Source organism: Patella vulgata, chromosome 4, assembly GCF_932274485.2.
Source record: "Patella vulgata chromosome 4, xgPatVulg1.2, whole genome shotgun sequence".
Taxonomy (NCBI): domain Eukaryota; kingdom Metazoa; phylum Mollusca; class Gastropoda; family Patellidae; genus Patella; species Patella vulgata.
In genome coordinates this window covers 53,105,426-53,121,936 of record NC_065882.2, presented here as the reverse complement: position 1 = coordinate 53,121,936, position 16,511 = coordinate 53,105,426, and the positions used below count along the sequence as shown (strand labels likewise).

General features: G+C 34.1%; 2 protein-coding genes across 2 annotated transcripts; one reads left to right on the top strand and one right to left on the bottom strand.

The window, feature by feature from the left end:
- Positions 1 to 780: 780 nt before the first annotated feature.
- On the bottom strand, positions 781 to 3,092 carry LOC126817628 (peroxisomal membrane protein PEX16). Its single transcript, XM_050544718.2, has 2 exons — positions 2,727 to 3,092; positions 781 to 1,977 (listed from the first exon to the last, which is right to left on the bottom strand). Exon 2 carries the CDS (start codon positions 1,973 to 1,975, stop codon positions 911 to 913), a length of 1,065 nt encoding a protein of 354 aa, XP_050400675.1. The 5' UTR covers positions 1,976 to 1,977; positions 2,727 to 3,092; the 3' UTR covers positions 781 to 910.
- A 16-nt stretch (positions 3,093 to 3,108) lies between these two features.
- LOC126817627 (arrestin domain-containing protein 3) lies at positions 3,109 to 13,156 on the top strand. Its single transcript, XM_050544717.2, has 8 exons — positions 3,109 to 3,495; positions 7,080 to 7,336; positions 8,008 to 8,139; positions 8,403 to 8,632; positions 9,286 to 9,465; positions 10,030 to 10,212; positions 11,180 to 11,324; positions 11,935 to 13,156. The coding sequence occupies exons 2-8, from the start codon at positions 7,213 to 7,215 to the stop codon at positions 12,054 to 12,056; spliced, it is 1,116 nt and encodes a 371-aa protein (XP_050400674.1). The 5' UTR covers positions 3,109 to 3,495; positions 7,080 to 7,212; the 3' UTR covers positions 12,057 to 13,156.
- Positions 13,157 to 16,511: the final 3,355 nt, after the last annotated feature.

Sequence of the window (16,511 nt, the reverse complement as noted above, 5' to 3'; positions counted from 1 at the left end):
AGCCTCGTTTTTTGTTACTTTATCAACTTGTGTTGATACTGGTAGGAGATTCTCTATATAATACAGATATAGTTTAATTCTAGCATTTCTGAATGTAATAACAGTTAAGGAGGTTGACACGTGAGAATAGGATTTGACGATCTACGCACAGATCGATTCTCCCTCACACCAAAAACTGAATTCGATAGAATGGGAATGTTGAAAATAATACGATTTATGATACAGACGTGGGATATAAAATGTGACTTGAAGTCAAGAACACCGAAAACGAACCATTGCGTCAATTCAAGAAGATATGCAGAGTCATTGTCCTACACTACCATCCCGAGGCTGGCTGGTCGTTTCCAGAAGGCAGCAATCCCTAGTCTACAAAACCCATGGACGGCAACCCGTGGATAACCAATTTTAGGGATTGATCCGTGTGTTGGCTGAGAAATTTCCTCAAGATATTTTTAGTATGGTTTCTCCTTGCCAATGGTGCAGGGCAGAGAGCCTGTGTCAATGAACAGTATTTAGTCATTAGGATGGAACAAAAACCTGAGGTCCTGTGTATACATTGCCGTGCACATATAACAGTATTAGGAAACTCAGCTTAATCCCTATTTCATCTCACATATTATTCGTTTGAGAAAACACTTTAGTTCAGAAAGGACAACCACTTTAAATCCAACACTGCTATAGCATGAACAAGGCATGCATATTTTAGGATCTAATATTCCTTCATAAAATCATTGGACAAAATGCTGTAGTCGTGGCCCAAATAAATAAGCTCACTTGATCTATTATCCAATTTATTAAAATTCACTTTACATGTAAATCAAAGATTTTAGACATATTTAAAATATTAATCTGATTTTTGAAAGACGAAATGTCTCATTAATATAAAATAAAAAAAAATATTATATATTTTTTATGATGACCAAGTATAGAAATAGCACTTCTGCCACTGTGGAAGGTATTCGATAAATGGTCGGATCAGTAATGAAATTCCTGGGATATTATCTGCTAATATCTTCAACATGAAGATGATCTTTGCCTGTGAATACCTGTCAAAAAATGGTGACCGAAGAAGATAAAACAAAAGCATGAATGTTCTTCTTCTCAATTCTCCTTTTTCATTAGAATTTAAATCAAAAGGCTCTCCCATCATACATAGACTGGAAATATCAAATCCACAAGACAGTAACCATGGTTTCCAAGATGCTTGGCCACATTTGTACAAAGTGGCTAAGTGTATTAAAGGTTTAATGATATGAATTCCTTCAGCCCATATTCTTTGTCTGTCAAGAACTGTGGGAGTTAAAATTGTATGCTTCTCTTTACTGGATTTATTCTCTACAGGTAGATTCCACTTGCGTAAATGCATTGCTGGAGTTGCTTCTAATTTACGAATGGTTCTGCCTGACCTTGTCAATTTGAAAGTCGTCTCGGGCACAGACTGGTCACTAGGGACGGTATCATCTGTTGTGGTGTTTTGGTGGCCTGATCTCGACTGTGCTATAATCCACTCTCGATTTAAAGGTGTAATAGGTGGTGTGGGTTGGATACCAGCTTTATATCTAGTTAACAGAATTAAACGAAATGCTGCTTTAGCTATTTGTATAACAAGTATGACAACCCATCTACCAATACTTCCACTCATTCTTAATGCTGTTATTTCAACAAATACTTCAATATACTCAATGATTGTCAAATATCGCATTAAACGTTCAATAGACAAAGGTAAGATTTGTTCTATCTTGGAAGTCCCTTTAAGGATAGCATCGTTCATAAGTACAAGCAGATTTGAAGCAGAATACATCAGTTCTGATATAATCTGTGAATCTTGGAAACGTCCTGCAACAATATAGGATAAAAGTCGAAATCCTGTCTCTACCTGACCAATAACATTCGGGTTTTCACTGACACTTTTTTGATATTTAAGACACACAGTTTTTAACAATTCAGTCATTTTTATATCTTTAAGGTTAACCATCCCTGCAAACATAAAATATAAAAATATTTACCATTCTATAACCTAGTCCATAATAATTAGCCACTACATGCATCCCTGAAAGGGCAAATGTCCTTGTGCATTTACATGTAACTTTCTGCAGGATATGGGTTGTATAATTACATCTTTTTCTTTCCTATGGCCTACTGAGTACTATTGAATATTATATGTTGCGAGTAGCCAAAAAATTTAATACTGAGTTTGGAATTTGGGGTGTCAACTAAATAGGCCTACATATACACATGTGTGATCAATGAAAGTGAGTCACAAAGTGGGACAAATTTTTGTCATTGATACATGAATTAAAGGGCTTGGGGCCTATAGCAACTCATGTTCCTGAGTTAGATGTTTGGAGTTAAAGCGAGATCACATCTTCTATAGAAGATGATAGTAACTGTCTTGGCCTGACCCGGTTGTTTCCATCCTATGACTATGAGTATGAGAGAGTGGTGCACTTTGAAATGTTTCACCAGCTGAGGGACTGATATAATTTGTTCTAATTTTATGGCGACCTTATCCTTATGTAATTATCTAAACAATACAATTTCTAATACTGCTATAATAGTGGTTAAAGTCCGCTTCCATGGTCAGTAGTAGCCTCATCCCACACTATTTTTCTTCAAATAATTTAAAGACCCCCCCCCCCCCGCCCCCTGGTTTTGATAACATCAGCCAAACGGCCCTTTGCCATCATTGCACCTCTGACAGTAACTGACACTCATCATGACATTACCTAAATTAAATGTTTCTTGGTTGGCTGCTTATTGTGTGCCTCAACAGTCTTGTATTTTGCGCAGTCTACGTTTTAGCTAGGATTTGATTTACAGAACAAAACAGAAACAGGAAACATTTACAGAAGTATCGTGACTGTCTGGATGATCTAAATTAAAGAAATTCAATCGCAACACTTCGATGAAAAGTTGCCGGTTGGCAAAACATATCGTGGTCACATTCGTACAGAAATCTTTTATAAATTTACAGCTAATACCATGAAAAAACGGACAAACAAACATCCGTTGGTTGTGCCTATCACGCTTTCTTGCGGTGATTGGCAAACGGAATGGATAGGAACCGGCAATGGTCAGTTTATACATAGGTATAAAATATGATCTGCACCGGTAGGGGATAACTCTGATTGTATTCTGGGTTTGCTTATTTATTATAATAGGGTTTGATGTTATATTATTTTAAAATAAGCAAAACTTTTATTTGAAATATATATGGGCGTTATAGGTTAAATTAAAAGTATTGAACTCGCAAAATAATCGACATTGCAATTCAGTCATACAAATCGAAAAAAGACTAACGTTTTTAATAGTGGAATCATTGATGTAGTCTCGATTATCCACATTCAATATGTTATTGATGTTATTGATTGGCGCCAGCACTAATTGCATTCAATGATTTATTAATTGATCGAGATGGCTACACTTACACCCATGAATAATGCCATTATATAAAAGATACACTGTAATGTATTTACTCGTAACACAATACATTTTGTAAGTATGAGCGATTATTATTAATTATTTTAGCCCATATCAAATCCATGCAATGCTCGTTTGTCTAGTACTAGTAGTAATAATGGCCTTAAAAAAATAAAATCGTCAACCGTAGCCGTAGATAGAACTGTATTATAGTTACTTTAGTAACGAAAATATGAGAGACCAGAAAGCAGGTAGGGCTCACATATTTTTATTACTAAAGTAACTAATAGAACTGTAACTATTATTCCAGTGACACCAGCCATGTTCAAACTCTACAGCCTTTGTGGAGATAGCTTGCACAAATAACTTCTCATTTCTAAAATGCTTTCTAGATCAGTAGATGTAATAGATGTAGGCCTACATGTGGAACTTGGTTTTTCATACCATCCGAATGACTAGACAGCTATCCTTGTCAGGCCCTCCGTCCTGCACCTCTGACAAGGAGAAACCACATCGGAAAATTCCAATGAACTTACTCGGCCAATGCAGGGATCGAACTTGCGAACTCTAGGCTAGCGAGCCAGCGCCTTAACAGCAGGTAGGATTCTAATCCAGAAAATATCGCAGGCTAGCGATGACATCGAGAGTTGATTATGGTCTGGATAAGTTAATTAATGTCTAATTAATAATTTAGATAACATTTCAGGCATAAAGAAAGACGTGCAATTGGCAGATTTAGCTCTTGCATAATGTATGTTTATAGGACCTCTTCGTGGATTTCACTGAACATAAATGATTAGAGATTAAATTTTCTTTTGTTGAAGAATTGAATGTAAATCACTTTATATACATACCGTACATTCATATTACATTAATATGTGCTTTTAGACCCATTTACATCTCCGTCCCCAGTGGTCTGATTCCATTCCACTCCAGTAACACCTGGGTTAATCCATGGGGTCTACACGTATTCAATGATTGTGCTATATTTATCGACCAATCCCATGAACCCTTTATAGGAAAGGCAGTTGGCGAAGGGAAGTAACTTTCATCTGGTAAAGTAAGCAAAATGCAAAGGCTCCCCTTTCAAGAGACAAGGTTAGGAATTAGCCAGAACATAGCCTAATTCTCCTGCGTATTTATTACCATCAAAATTTATGTTATTGAAGACCAGACATGTATGTTCAAGAGTTTTATTGAGAGTGACATCTTGATTAGGCAGTTTTGTAATAACAAAACTCAAACCTTTACAAGTACCTTCTGCAATAGAACTACGTAGGTAGGCAAAATGCACTCATACTGTAACTAAATAAATTATCAAGTTCAATAAAAATAAACATAACAGAATGGTAATAGTTTATGAAACATTTCAGACAAAGACGAATAGTAATAATTATAACAAAAGTGAGACATACAGTACATGTTAGAATACATATTTGAAATCAGCGAAACATACTACAGATTTTGATAATACAATAAAATAGAAATTAATTAGAAATGTATATTATTTACATAAATCATTCAGTAAATGGACACAAATAGGGTTATCTGCCCTGTTAAAAACGAATGCGAAATGAAAGGAAGGCTGTTTCATCAGTAAGACTGGTTTTTAAACTGTTTTTGGATTGGTTCATAGATACAAGCTACAGTCAAGGCCAGGGCCAATCTGATTAAAATACAGATCTATATTTCGTTTGTTTTTTGTAAACTTTCGATGGCCTACACTACATGAAGATCTAGCAAGTTATAGTGGAAGTTCACGTAAGGGGTCAAACGAGCGGCTTTTGACCCTATGACTTCAGACATTGATTAATCAATCAGCGTTGACGTTTTTAGTGGTTTACCCACAATTCCAAGCATCAAAAAGCCAAGAACTCGCCGTAACAGACTGTTTCATTGGCTAATCCCTCACTCCAACCAAAACGCGGGTTATATAACAAATCTTCCAAATCCTAGTGTAGTAAGGACAAGTAAAACAAAATTTTGAACTATGGAAAACGAAATGAAGTAGGATCTGTATTACAATCAGATTTGGCCAGGGCATATAGTTTGAAATCGTGGGAACCCTATGGGTTAACACAGGGTATAGTGGAGTTGAACGGAATGAGACCACTGTGGAAACCGAGGATGACCCATTTATGTTTCCAAAGAATAGAGCCATACGCCCTTTAAATTAAAATTGAATATTGGACCAGCTAATGTACATGTACCACATAGCAGAAAGGACACAACTTTTTGAAAACAAATTCAATTGATTAAATTCCCATGTCATATTTGATGCATTCTGTATTAAGTTTTATTTTACATATTTATAAGGCACATGCAGCTATAGGTTGGGATTTAATAAGTAATGATTATCCTATAGAGTCAAGTCATTGTGTTAATTGAACCAACCCTGGTTTGAATGAAAATTGGCCAAATATTGATGTGTGTCAGATAATTTCAATCAGATTCGAATGAGCAGAAGTTTACAAATCAATTAGACGTCTGTGCCACAGTGGATATGTGTATAAATTTTGCTTCTGAAGCAAGAAGACGAGTTAGCCACAAATATTAATGCTGTGCTCTACATGTACATTTAATATTTCTGGTTCATATTTCGGACAGAATAAAGTGGTGTCCCCAAAGGACATGACAACAAAATGTCAAAGCCAAATGTCAGGCAAACAATTAGTTATCTCATACCAAATCAAATAGGCCATGTCTTTGTATTACAACAGCACCAATAGAAAACCACTGATTATTCTGGTTCTCAGACAATCCTTACCAAAATCTGATGGTGATGGGAGGTTGGTTTTTTTTTGTATTTTTATTTTGTCAAAGGGATCACTACTGGGCTAAATAACTACCCATAAACATTGCATTTCAACTCAAGGCACTATAACATTTATCTCATCATGTTGTTTAAAGGGCCAACATTGATTATAATTTCTAGAATGAAACTGCTTAATTTTGTGTTAAAAACCTTAAAATTCTTTACTTTAGGGGCATGGAACTAACTCAATATACGTGATACGTTTTGAAACAACTTAAACCTGTCAGTCTTCATCTGGATATGGAGACTGGTGTCCCAAGTTGTATTATACAGTATCTGAATAAAACCATACGAAAAAATTGACCTGAAATCTTAAAAGGGTTACGTGTCCGGATAAGCGGTTTTGACGTTCACGTCCAAACGAATCAATATTTTGAGCTGAAATTTTTAGACACGGAAGGTAAATACACCATTCCTCTATATTTTGGCGCTTAAATTTCATACGTACACAAATTTTTATTTCTGAGACTCTGTTAAAATTGAGATGGTCCCTTTAACAGGAATGGGATTATCCAGTATCATTTATGATTGTCAGTATCATTTATCAGGGTTGTGTAGTTAATAAATCAACCCATGCCACATTTTCAGATTCATTCAAGTATTTTTGTTAATGCCACTTTCTGTAACAGGGTAAAACATTTTTGTGCTGTAATTAATGAGACTGTTTTTATTTAAAGAAATAGAAACAGGTCATGTGGCCCTTTTTGAGTGACACAGGATTATCTGAGAATCAGAATATTTTTTTTTTATCAATCTGATTAAAACACAGATCCTATTTCGTTTCGTTTTTTATAGTTCAAAATTTTGTTTTACTTTTGTTTTAATTTTGTTTTGTTTTCTGCAGGAGTATTTTCAATGCAAACCTCCCAGACATGTGAATGGGATGCAGTGAATTATTTGAGGAAATGGAACTGTACTCTATCCAATAAACAGCACGACCAACCCTATATTAATGGATTATATTAAAACCAAGAGTCATGAGTTCTTACAAACTGACTGATTTTATAGTAAAAATAGTTGACAATCAGCAAGTATTCAATCCTTGTGATGAAATAGCTTTAGTTGTCCAGCTAAAAGTTCTAGAACCAGTTAGAGTTAGAGGTATTTAACCTTATTTTATTTAATGCTAAACAAATGAATTGAAATGAAATGGGGTTTAACTTCCTACCGTTCTGCACTAAATGGGCTAATGAAGACTGCCATAGGTCATACAGTGTGCTATGAGGGATATGTTGTCCAGACGGTGGCATTTCCCCCTACTCTTGTATGAATTATGTCTCAGTTTTACATCCCATCTCATTGACTAAACACTGTTCTTTGGTAGATTCTCTATCCTACACCACTGACAAGGGGAAACCATGCTGAAACACCAAGATTGAATTTGGGGCCTAGTAAGCAAGCCAGCGCCACACCCACTGAGCCATTGGGTAATCAAGTTTTCTATGATAAAAAGTCATGATGCTCCCAGATGATCGAGATTCATCACCCTCTTGTATATGGGTTGAAAAACTAAATGATGAATAACACATTGTCTACAGTAAGGTTAAATTTGGGTATTCTAACAAACATATACATAATCCTGGCATTTACAATAAGAGGATTTCCTTTTGTTTTAATTTCTCTCTTGCTGATAATTGGTCAATATTAAGCCACTGACATGACTTGCAGGTGACCCACCCCATTAATTGTCAATCAAAATATATATTTTCTACTGCTTTCTTTTGTTCTTGTTATATATGTATGATCCATGATGATTTTAATTATATATTCAGGTATTCATCTAAAAGTTTATGGTCAATGTTATGTCTATTGGGAGGAAAGAAGATCTGCAGGTGATAGCAATAGTACTCATTATGAAGGAAAAGACAATTTCATTGCTGAAAGAAAAGTTTTATGGGGGCAAGGTGATTCTGATTTGATTGTTGTGTTTTCAGTTGTGACCCATACAAATAAATTTTCAGCTTCCAAAATTTTAAAATTGTGAACCCTGTTTTAGACACAAATATAAAATTGTTCTTTTGGGCATTAAACATAATAATGGATGGCTATTGGCCATATTGAATTAAAAAAGTGAATTAATATGCTATTGTGACCCTTTTATCTTCTGACCAGATATTGACTTAGTTATAGATATTAAGTTTTACACGATCTTTGTTATCTTTTTCAGAGGGTTATTCTCCAGAAGAACAGTTACTGCCAGCAGGGGAATATACTTTTACTGAACAATATATTTTACCTAAAAACATTCCATCATCATATGAAGGGGAATATGGTTATGTGAGATACTGGGCCAAAGCAAAAGTATATCGTAGTAGATGGAAACTTGATGTTACTTCAGAAGAAGCTCATTTCTCTATAAATGGTGTGTCTGATTTAAATGAATATCCTGAAGCACAGGTAAATATTAGTCGGCAACTAGAAAATTAGTGTGAACCATAGGTTCCATGTAGGCTGTATATGCTGGTCATGACCTAGGTCTAAGGAAAATGACCGAAACTAAATCTGAACCATCCGTCATTTTGCACGTTGTCTTAACTCCCTTGAACCGAACTGGCCAGAGCAGGAGTATTGCGTATACATGTATACCCCAAATTTTCTGTCTGTAGTAAAGGCTTTTACTGTGTAGCTTGAGGATATGATTCAAATATTACTGATAATAACCTTGTTGTATGGTCATAAATGGCAATCAGATATATCACAGCTAACCGGGCACTAGCAGAATACTTGAGATTATTACATAATCATGTTAATGACACCGTTGTGATTTTCTTAGTGAAGATAATAGTATATATCTATAATGCACAAAATTTCATTTTAGAATGCATGCTGATGACGCAAAACACAATGACCACTACCTAGGTATATATTTTCCACCTTTTGTCACTGTAGTACGAGGAGTTGGTGTCGGGATGTCCAATATCTGTATGTAAACAAGTGATGGTCACATCCAGAAAATTGTTTGCCCATATTGTGGGTACTACAATGTCATCGCCATGAATCAATCTGCTTGTGTTCCAAAGGTTAAACTTGTGATATTTGGTATATTTCAGGAAGTTGTAATAAGAAGTGAACAACGAACAGTTTGTTGTTGGTGTTGTAAACATGGATCGTATAATGTTGTCTTTCGATTGGATCATCGGGGTTTTGTTGTCACTGGCCCCGTTATAGTAATGGCTGAGATTGTAAATAATACATCCAATTATTTAACAGCTACAGCATATCTGGTCATGGTAATTCACTGATTTCTAAATTTGATACCTTCAAACACTATATTTTCATCCTCCATTAGTGCTTTCGTAGAAAAATATTCGTATTCGTTTGCACCAAAATTCAATGTCACTCTTCAATGCATTTCATCATTGGACTACTATAAAGGGCATATTACTTCAATGAACTTGTTGCATTTATCTACAGCTCAGCTTTTAGTACATTGCAACAAAGGTCATCACCTTGGTCTTTTGCCTATCCAGTATAAACAATTTGTCTTGGTCACCTAATCCACACAATTTATTTCAATAAAAAAAAATTTGGTGTGTTTCGAGAGTGGTACTTATTCTCTTGTTTTCAAATGAAGTGACACTTGCCGATTTAATGTGTAGATTAGCCAGTTTTTGATTTGGCCTCTTGCTGCACATGATGGACTTCAGCTAAATGAGGTAGGAATGTTGTCTGCATGTTGCTCTTTCAGGGTTGTTCAAACGAAATATCTTGTCCCTGTGATGATAGGTTACAAACACCTTGACAGGACAAATTTGAATATTTCTAATTTAGTGATTGATTGATATCTTTGACAGAAAACAACATATAAAGCTAGTGATAATGAAAGAACTAGTAAAGTTATTATAGCAGAAGCCACACATGATAGTATTGAACCTGATGAATCTGATGTATGGAATGATCCTATATTGATACCACCAGAAACACATCTAACCAATCTTGGAGCTTCTACTTTAATAGATGTCAATTATGAAATCCAGGTAAATTTACATTTAGTTTAAATATTTCTATACGACTATATTTAATTCAAAAGGATTGTTCATTTTATGGTAATGAAGAAACCTAACAAAATTTTCAGTTGCAAACTTCAGAGTTATTTTCCCCATTTAGGTTTAGATTTGTGAAAGCTTTTAAATGCTGCACAGGACAAAATTCTAACAGCAAACACATTTTTGCCAAGTTATCTTTCCATTCTGTGATAAAAAAAAAGTGATCATACATTGTTGTTGACCTTATCTGTCTTTCATCCATAATTTCTTGTGAACACACTTCAGGTTACATTTATCATCTGATGTGTTTCAAATTTATACATGCTGTTTACATTCATGATGAAACAGAAGAAATACTCAACAATTTTAATGATGTATGATAATTACTCGCAGAGTTATTGCCCTTGATTATGTCATAGAATCTTGTCAACGTAGGAATGACATGCATCAGTACTGTTTAAATATTTCGCTTTTTGTTTACTTAAACATGCATTATGCAAGAGCTAAATCTGCCTATTTCAGGTCTTTCTTTAGGCCTGAAATGTTATCTAAATTATTAATTAGACATTAATTAACCTATCCAGGCCATAATCAACTCTAGATGGCTGCGCTAGCCTGCGATCTTCAGTGGATTGTAAGCCGATTTACTGCATAACTTTCCTTCTCATTAAATGATTAAATGGATAATCGAGACTATGCTGTTTATCGTACTGACTTTAGTAATGATGACCGAGGCTTATGGGAATTTCAGTCGCTTAGTTCTCGGTTCATAGTGGATCAATTTGAATGAAATTTTCACCAAATTGCCTTCTACCTTATCTAGTTTTTAACTATTATAGTGCGAACTGCCAACTCGTTACCGAATCTCCCATAATGTATCTTTAAACTTATAGACTTAACTGCAGTGTTTCTATGCTTTTTTGCTTAGCCACCTTTCATTTTATTTTATTTTATTTAGTTTTTGTTAAATGCAGCTGGTTGTAATTGCGACGATATCAAATTTAAAGAAAGAATAATTCTAGGAACAGTTCCACTTAATACAACTCTAACCTCCTCTATAAATACAGCTATAGAGGATTGCTCACAACATACACCTTTAATGCGTAAGTCAAATTATTATTTGTCAACATCAAATAATACTTTTTTTTTAAACTATTGGCATATATTTAGCAGAATTATTTTAGAAGTAAAGTTAGCTTGCAAGCTTTAGTTTTGACCACAAAAAGGAGGGAGAAAAGTGCCTTTTTTATTGATATTTGCCTGGATATTTTTATGGACAAACAACCCAGCAATTAACGTTTTTTGTCTATGATATCCAAATCTTAAGATGCTTGCAAAATATTAAAGGAGTTATGTAATAGTGTATATTTGTCACATGCATGAGGTAACACTATCTTGACTTCAGGGTGTTTAAAGTTGATCTAGAGAATTGGATAGTTACTACGATAGAAGCCAGAACTTTGGTCAACGATTGCCACAAATGTTTGTTCAGTCCGTCCAACAGCATTATGTTCTGATTCTAAATGAAGGAGATTTGAAAGGATCTAATATCCCATGCAAATTGTGGACATAAGAAATTAAAAAAGAAAATCAGCCATTTACAACATAATGTTTCATAGTACAATATGCAAAAATTTTCTTTATCACAATTCTAAACCGAACATTTATTTTAATGACTGAATTCTAAAATGTATTTTCTGATCTTATTTTCAGCCCCGCCTAGTTATGCTGAATGTATGACTCCAGGTTCACCTCATTTTGTAAAACAAGACAGTTTACCATCATACTCAGATGTACAATCTTATCCTTTACAACAAGAGATCAGTAGAACATAGCAGCATACATTTAATATATTGAACATAGTGGTATACACTGTATAGAACATGACATTATACAGTTAATATATTAAATATACTGTATAGATCATGGCATTATATGCAGCTAATATCATAATGTACAGTATAGAACATGGCATTATACAGGTATTCAGTTATTCATACATTGAACTCCATTATTCCTGATTTTTATTATGCCCACATTTTCATGTGGAAGTATATTGTTTTCGCCACCGTGGACACACTACAGGTCACAATTTTTATGCGATTTTGACGGCACTTGAAATATGGGTTTATCTAACGAAGACCTCAGCTCCTTTCAATATTGGCATGTATTGGATCGTAACTTCATGGATTATGGCTCCTGATTGTATGAAAAATCACGTTTTTAGCTTGCAGACACTCTAGAAGTCACAATTTTTATATGCCCACATTTTCATGTGGACGTATATTGTCGTCGCCCCTGTCCGTCCGGACGTCTGTTCGTCTGTCCGTCCACAATTTGTTTGTGGACATTCTACAGGTCACAATTCTTATCCAATTTTGACGAAACTTGAAATATAGGTTTATCTCCAAAAGATCTCGGCTGCTTTCGATATTGGCATGTATCCGATCGAAACTTCATGGATTATGGCCCCTGTTTGTACGAAAAATCATGTTTTTAGCTTGTGGACACTTTAGAGGTCACAATTAATATCCCATTTTGTTGAAACTTGAAATGTACGTTAATAACCCAAAGATCTCAGTTCCTTTCGATATTCGCGCATATCGGACCATAACTTCCTGAATTATGGCTCCTGATTGTACGAAAAATCGCGTTTTTAGCTTGTGGACCCTATAGAGGTCATAATTTTTATCCAATTTAAAAAACCGTTATTATTATATCACCATTGAACCCTAAGGACAAATGAGTTCAAATTTCATGAAAATTGGCCCAAAATTGACAGACAAAATGGCCGCCGTTCGTTCTCAAATAGCGTAAAAATATGGTATATCAAGGTTGTGGACCCTATAGAGGTCACAATTTTTATCTGATTTTGTTGAAACTTGAAATGTAAGTTTATAACCCAAAGATTTCGGTTCCTTTCGATATTAGCGCATATCGGACCATAACTTCTTGAATTATGGCCCCTGATTGTACGAAAAATCGCGTTTTTAGCTTGTGGACCCTATAGAAGTCATAATTTTTATCCAATTTAAAAAAACGTATTATTATATCACCGTTACACCCTAAGGACAACTGAGTTCGAATTTCGTGAAAATCGGCCCAAAATTGACAGACAAAATGGCCGCCGTTTGTTCTCAAATAGCGTAAAAATATGGTATATCAAGGTTGTGGACCCTATAGAGGTCACAATTCGATTTTGTTGAAACTTGAAATGTAAGTTTATAACACAAAGATCTCATTTCCTTTCGATAATCGCGCATATTGAATTGTAATTTCCTGAATTATGGCCCTTGATAGTAGGAAAAATCACTTTCTTGTTAGCTTGTTCTCTATCCATCTCTCGAAAATGTGGGCGTATCCTGCCTGGCAGCCGTTGGTTATAGAGATTTTATAGAGATCATAATTTTCTTCTGATTTTGATGAAACTTGAAATGTAAGTTTATATCCCAAAGATCTCAGTTCCTTTCAATATTAGCACATAGCTGACCGTAACATCCTTGATTATGGACCCTGAATGTAAGAAAAAATTGCGATTTTAGCTGGTGGAATCTCTAGAGGTCACAATTGTTATCCGATTTTAAAAATCTTTTAAATAGATAACCATTTCACCGTAATGAAGGCTGAATTCGAATTTCATAAAAATGGACCGAAACTGCCAGACAAAATGGCCACTCTCTGTACACAAATAGTGTTAAAGTATGAAATATCAAGGTTGTGGACCCTCTAAAGGTCAATTTTTGTCTGATTTTGATGAAGCTTAAAAAAATATATCTTTATATCCCAAAGAGCTCAGTCACTGTCGATATTCACGCATTCCAGACCATAACTTCTAGGATTATGGCCCCTGATTGTACAAAAAATCACTTTTATTTTGGCTTGTACTCTATCCATCTGTTGCAAAATGTGGGCGTATCATGCCAAGCAACCACTGGTAAGTGTTAATTGTCAGGTTTATGTACAGGTTTTTCACAAAAAAATTACTCCAGATGGATAAAGTTCTCCATGTAAGAAAGTAACTGTAATAATTAATAACATTTATTTTACTATTAAACAGTTCCAGTTTAGCAATGAGTCCTGATAACCAATGGTTTATTTATTGTTCCACTTATAGTACCCAATTACTAACTTATTATTATAATGTAACCATCATATCATATCATTTATAAGGTTAATCTGTAGTAACCTATGAATATGACAGAGATATGTAATTAAAATTATAGCAGATATTTGTATATGCTGTAATTTATAGTCTACTATAACAGGTTGTTAATTTGTTACATGCGACTATAATTTATAGTCCGCTATAACAAATTGTTAATGTGTTAAAGATACCTTCCCGCGTACAAACTGGGTGATTTGATGATATATTTGGACTAAAAACATATTCAAACTAATTAATACATCAAAATTTTGCTTCAAACCCTTCTCAAAACGTTGTATTCGTGAGGAAATACCCCTGCTGTTATAAATCTATTAAAAGAAGCCATGTTCATGTCATGTGACTTTGCTGACGCAATACCTAGCAATGTGTGCGAAGTCGGAGGAGAAATTATTGTATATATACAAGACACTGTCTTTTAATCACTGTCCATTTATCATAAATATCATAGGCTAATTAATTCTCAGATTATCCACTGCCCACGTCTTTTTCCGTGGTTTTTATCTCAGAAACTGTTGTGCGTTTAAGCTCACCATCAAGTTTATCAACATATACATCAAACATTCACTAAAGCTGAGAGATTCGCATGCAACTTTTGACGTCACTCAAGCAGACGTCCCTAATCGCCAGGTTGTCGGTTAGGAAAACCCTTACATTTTTGTCCTGTATGTGCTCCATGGGTGTTTTTCAGGGCATCCAGTATTTTTCTAGTAAGATTGGATGTTTCTACTTCCCATATACATGTATATAAAAAAATTGCCATACTTTTATTGGAAATAACCACCTGATAAATACTTTTATGGGAAATTATCTTTAACTATAACAGGTTGTTAATTTGTAAAATACAACTATGATTTATTATCAACTATATTAGTGCAGGAAAATTACACAGCACAGGCACTGCAAGTAATAAACGATAAAAGTACTATCAAATAAATTGAAAGAATTATTGTTGACATACAATTATAGTTTATAACAAACTGTTACACAATACATTAGTAATTTATATTAAACCATAGCAGATTGTTATAACTGTTATTTATAGTAACCTACAACTTATATATTGTACCTGGTACATTCCCAACATATTTGTTGTTACATGTAACCATAATTTTGGAAAATTCCTGATAAGTTGTTACATAATATAACTAATCTGTAAGTAATTGTTCAATGTAATTGTAATTTATAGTATGGTAATTTATAATTGATAAATAATTGTTACATGCAATTGTTATTAATAGCAGTGACCATAGATATAGTTCTCTATATGGACGTTAGATAATCTACTAACCCCTGTTTATTGTGATATGATTATGAAGTGTACTGCCTATCTAGGTAATAGCATTATTCTAGTCAAAACTTTATTTATATATTATATTATATTTTGTTATAGATACATGTATGTATGGATCTGTGAGAGAGTTGACTTATTTTAAATCTTGTTCAGATTTTTATATAGTTCAGTAATGCTGTCCTGATATCATTCTTTTCAAAAACATTCTTTGCCTGTAAAATGGATGGGGCAACTGGTACATGACCCTTATTTCAGCTAAAATACACTGACTATTATACCAATTTTTCAATGCATTAGTTGACCATTTTTCCGAAACTATATGGTCAATCTGTTGTCATTAGTGTGGGCTGACAGTGTAAAAATTGAACACAACATTCCAAAACTGAATATATGAAAAGCATCGTACTGGTTTTGTCTCGGAATTTAATTTAGTTCATGTCTAGTTGTTATAATAGTCAGCAATATATTTTCTTATATAATATACACATTTCATTTTTTAATTAGAGAATCTGGCTATTTTTTAGAAATTTAGATTTAATTAGAACAATTTCTAGTTTAACAAATTTCATTGATGATATTATCAAGTCTTCTTGTTGTCATACCTCTTATAGGGAATAGAGGACATTTTGGGATGGATAAGAAACAGTTATTCTGTAAAAAAAAAAAAAGAAATTCAATGTTGTAATACATAAAGAGATACTGGTAATTTCTCTAGATATAGTCAGTCACATGTGTGTTATATTTTAATTTTTCTATTGTGAAAATTGTCTAATGTGGTGTCTAAATATTTGTATTGAATAGGAAACGAATGTCTCTGGATTAATATGTTTTTGT